The 4,554-nt window shown below is 45.7% G+C and overlaps 1 protein-coding gene across 1 annotated transcript; it reads left to right on the top strand.

Moving 5' to 3' along the window:
* Positions 1 to 254: 254 nt before the first annotated feature.
* LOC123149009 (carbonic anhydrase, chloroplastic) lies at positions 255 to 3,027 on the top strand. Its single transcript, XM_044568538.1, has 5 exons — positions 255 to 387; positions 508 to 556; positions 2,025 to 2,281; positions 2,376 to 2,481; positions 2,611 to 3,027. The coding sequence occupies exons 1-5, from the start codon at positions 326 to 328 to the stop codon at positions 2,743 to 2,745; spliced, it is 609 nt and encodes a 202-aa protein (XP_044424473.1). The 5' UTR covers positions 255 to 325; the 3' UTR covers positions 2,746 to 3,027.
* The last annotated feature ends 1,527 nt before the right edge of the window (positions 3,028 to 4,554 follow it).

Genomic DNA, 4,554 nt, shown 5'->3' with positions numbered 1-4,554 from the left:
AATCCCTTGTATCCAAGCACCCTCTAACTAAAAGAGAAATCAGAAACGGCGATCGGGCCAAGAAACCAGCTGCAGCCCTACTCCTTTCACGTGTCGTCATCTTTGTTTGACCGCTACTAATCCGGGGAGACGCTAGCGGAGACGAGGGGACGATCAGCGGCGGCTGCCCCTATGCCTCCCCTCCCCTCCCCTCCCCCACCCCCGCTGCTATATAACTGGGGCCTCCCTCCTCCAGATTTCAGAATCCCACCCAACATCCTCCCCCACCCTCCAGCAAGTTCTTTCTCTCTCTTCCTCACATCCTCCCCCACCCTCCCTGCTCGAGATGGACCCCGCCGTGGAGCGCCTCAAGACCGGCTTCGAGAAGTTCAAGACCGAGGTCTACGAGTAAGTTCCCATCTTTCCTCTAACAGGACGAAATCCTCCTCCTCGATCATGATCTGGTTCGATTTTCTTGAGATTATCCAGTTCTGCTTTCTTAACCTGGTTATTCTCTCGCCATGGCAGCCAGAAGCCGGATCTCTTCGAGCCCCTCAAGGCCCACCAGTCACCCAAGGTATGCACACATACACACACTCTGATTCTCTCTTGCTGGCAACGAACTCTTGGTTGCTTGTTCCGCCGTTCGGCGTCCGATCGTGGACAAAGTCCGCCGCGGGTTTGGGGTCGGGTGCCCATAGCATTCCCTGTCACGGTCAAAGTATATTAGATTAAGAAATGAAAACGGCTGTTTTGTCCTAATTGAACGCGCCATTGCCGGCCACTTGATACTAGGATACGTACTGTGAAACCAACTAGCAAGAGGGAGAATCCTATGATGCAATACAATCTTGGAATCAACTTCCTACTTAACGCCCACCGGTCATGAACCTCCAAGAAATTGGATCATGCATGCTGACATGCTGTGCTAGCTAACGACACCCACGGGTATTGTCATGATATATGATTTGGCTTATTGAGATGTCACCGTCCTTATCTCTTTGTGTGTTTGTGTCTTGTGGACAATGGATATAAGGAATATGGTTCTTTTCTTTCCTCCCTCCTTTTCCTGTTATAAAGGAGGAATAGCTGCTAGCTAGGATAACTTATTCCTTAAGAATCTTGCAAGTAGTACAATTTCTCCCCCTCTCTGAGATTCTCAATTGGCATGCTTGCTAATGCCATGGTGGGTTGTTGACGTTCCCCTTGATAAAAATTGGACCAGCAACCGCCGTGTTGAATTTCCGGTCCCTCGTCTCTTATTTTCTTCCTAGAAAATAGCCGCCGCTCTGCGCTATCACATATGAACATAATTTTTTTTATGATGTTCACTTTGGAACCTTCACCATCTTGGCACCGGCCGGCCGCGTCAGACCGCACAGACAAGAACCGTGAACAGGGCAAAAAGCCATCCATGGCTGTGGCCCTGCTGCTCTGCGTACATAATTAACCAGGCCCTACCCTTCCAAGGAAGTGCTATCAATCTGAGGAGAACTTGTAGACAGTGGTGGTCCTGTCTTCCATTCTTGATAACTCACAGAAAGGCATGGCTGACAGATGATCAATCGTCCGTCGGGTCTGCTGTCATGGGTCATAATCAAGTCTTTATTCGGTAGTTTGGTGCTGTGGTCGAGCGACGGAAGAACCTTGCCGCTACATGCTTTGCCTGCCTTTCTGTTTCCCGTGCGTCTGTCTATCCTCTACTCTTCAGGTCCATGTTGCAAAAGCAAAATTTATTTCTGGTTTTCTCCCGCCGGACCGAATAAAAAGCCGTCAGGCACAGTATGTCAAAAGTGGCAGTGCTGTTTCATAAACGTGCACTCCACCTACACGCCATTTCGGCATCAGCATATGTGCTTGTTTGCTTCTCCCTGCTGGCTAATGCGGCTAAGCCATAATAGAATAGCGTATCTGCTTATCAGCAGAAACTGTGAAATGTTCTCATATTTTGGTGTCTTTTCTAGAAAAAAGTAACTGAAATATTGAGTAAAGTAAAATAAAATAAACTATGAAATGTTGTCAACTAAAAGGATTCGGTTGTGCAGTACATGGTGTTCGCGTGCGCTGACTCACGCGTGTGCCCGTCGGTGACCCTGGGTCTGGAGCCTGGTGAGGCCTTCACGGTCCGCAACATCGCTGCCATGGTCCCGTGCTACTGCAAGAACAAGCACACTGGTGTCGGGTCGGCCATCGAGTACGCCGTCTGCGCCCTCAAGGTTGAGGTCATCGTGGTGATCGGCCACAGCCGCTGTGGCGGGATCAAGGCCCTGCTCAACCTCAAGGATGGCGCCGACGACACCTTGTAAGTTCGTAGAGTGAAACACAGGCTCAAATCTGAATGAACCTTTATTTGGTTATCTCTTTCTGACTGGAGCTGCTCGGTTGGTGTCTATCAGCCACTTCGTCGAGGACTGGGTGAGGATCGGGTTCCCAGCCAGGAAGAAGGTCAAGGATGAGTGCTCAGAAATGTCTCCCGAGGAGCAGTGCGGCGTCTTGGAAAAGGTTCGCTCTTTCGCACCATTTGCCATCTACCATTTCTCGTTGCTTCCACAATTGTAGATGTGAATGAGTTGATTAACTTGTTGACAAAGAGATGATATGTTTCTGAAACGTTCGTTCTCGTTTCTGCAGGAGGCCGTCAACGTGTCCCTCCAGAATCTGAACACCTACCCGTTCGTCAAGGAGGCTGTGGCCAACGGAACCCTCAAGCTGGTCGGCGGCCACTACGACTTTGTCTCCGGCAAGTTCGACACATGGGCGCTGTAAATAATCTCGCAACCCATCGCTCATCTCCTACATATATCATATCAAATATACTGTGGGACCGATCCATCGATGTGAACGCCATGGAGCATGCACCTGCTCGTTATTTTCCAGCAGTAGTGAACGCCGGATGGCCAGATGTCAATTTTGTAATAAGGGATCAAATCTGTCGACGCGGAACTATTGTAAAAATTATTACTATGTGATGCATAATTTGATCGCCATGTGATCAAAAGACATCAGATGCAATTTCATTAATATCTTCATCAAGTGTTTACCTTCTTATTACCTTCTGCTCTTATGTTTTAGTTTTCCCTATGTTGTGTCGCACTAGCTTAGCTGTTTCTTCCCGCAAAAAAAAAAAACTTAGCTGTTTCAGACTTAAATTCGACGAACAAATGATCGTTTTGGACCGTGGACCATCCCATCTGTGCATGCACATGCCTATATAGTATAAACGGTACATTGATATGGTAGTACGGACTACCTATCAGTCCTTCACTCTTAAGCTTTTGTCTTCCCTATGGTGTGTGGCACTGGCTACTGTTTGAAACTGTCATTCTTAGATGTACACAAGAGTTGCTCGAAAATCATAATCAAAATTGCTAACACTGCTGTAAACCGACTGGAAGCTTTGTGGTCTTGCTTGACTAATGACATCGATCGACATTGAAAAATGATGGGCGGTGTTTTGCATGTGTTGGAACTATTCTGTTTTTTTTTTCAAAAGGGATGGCGTGTCTTGGCAAATTTCATTGGTGCCTCACAGCTGGTGGTAGTTCTATGGGATTTAGTTAGTCATGTGACATACCAGGGCTCGCAGAAAATGATTTACCTAGGTTCCCCCCTAGTCGCTGGTAATAGCCCTACTCCCGCCTTGATTGATCTGTTGAGAATAAACCTAGCCATGAATACCTAGACCCGAAAGCTCAGTGTGCAGGCTAGGTTCGGGCCTTGTTTTTCACCAAGAGCTCAGCTCGAAGGCACGAAAAAGTTTGAAATTGGCGATATTTGCTACTCTATCTGTCCCAAAATGTAGGGTGCATTTTTTTTTTCTTTAGAAAGTCAAACATTTCTATGTTTGACCAAGATTATAAAATATTTTTTTATGGGAAAACTTTTGATCTATTCATTTTTAATCATGGCAGTATAACAAACACCAAAAATATTAACATTACATCTAGATTCATGGACCACCTAACAACGACTACAAGCACTGAGCGAGCCGAAGGTGCGCCGCCGTCATCGCCGTCCATCGTCGGAGTCGGGCACAACTTGTGCTAGACAGTTGGGAAGTCGTCGTGCTAAGTCCCCATAGAACCAGCGCACCAGAACAGCCTCCGCCGATGAAGAGTAACGTAGATTTGAAGAATCCAACTTGAAGACACACAAACGTAGACGAAGTTAGCACGTTATCCCACAAACAACCATCTGGGCAAGGATGGACGCCACTTGCTTTTGTTATATCCTTTGGAAGGCAATTTGTATTCTTACCTATCTAAGGTTTATTTGGTTACATTGCATGAGTTGGATCTTGGTTGAAAGACCCTATATATATACCACATAGATGAATCTTTTATACCTTTTTATTATTTTTAATATACTTCATTAGTAATTATTAGATACCTCAAAATGAGTTTCATGAAAAAATTCATGTGAGTCTATGTATTTTTAACCTCATGAAAAAATTATTAGATACCTTTTTATATATATAGTGTTACTATTCGTCATCCAGGGTGCAGAATAAATTATTTTTCACCCGAAGTAATCTTACGGTCGCTTCCTAAATAAATTATGTTTACAATATAAATA

Source organism: Triticum aestivum, chromosome 7A (assembly GCF_018294505.1).
Source record: "Triticum aestivum cultivar Chinese Spring chromosome 7A, IWGSC CS RefSeq v2.1, whole genome shotgun sequence".
Lineage (NCBI taxonomy): Eukaryota > Viridiplantae > Streptophyta > Magnoliopsida > Poales > Poaceae > Triticum > Triticum aestivum.
Note: the sequence above shows the minus strand (reverse complement) of the source record. Positions and strands in the feature narration are given on the sequence as shown.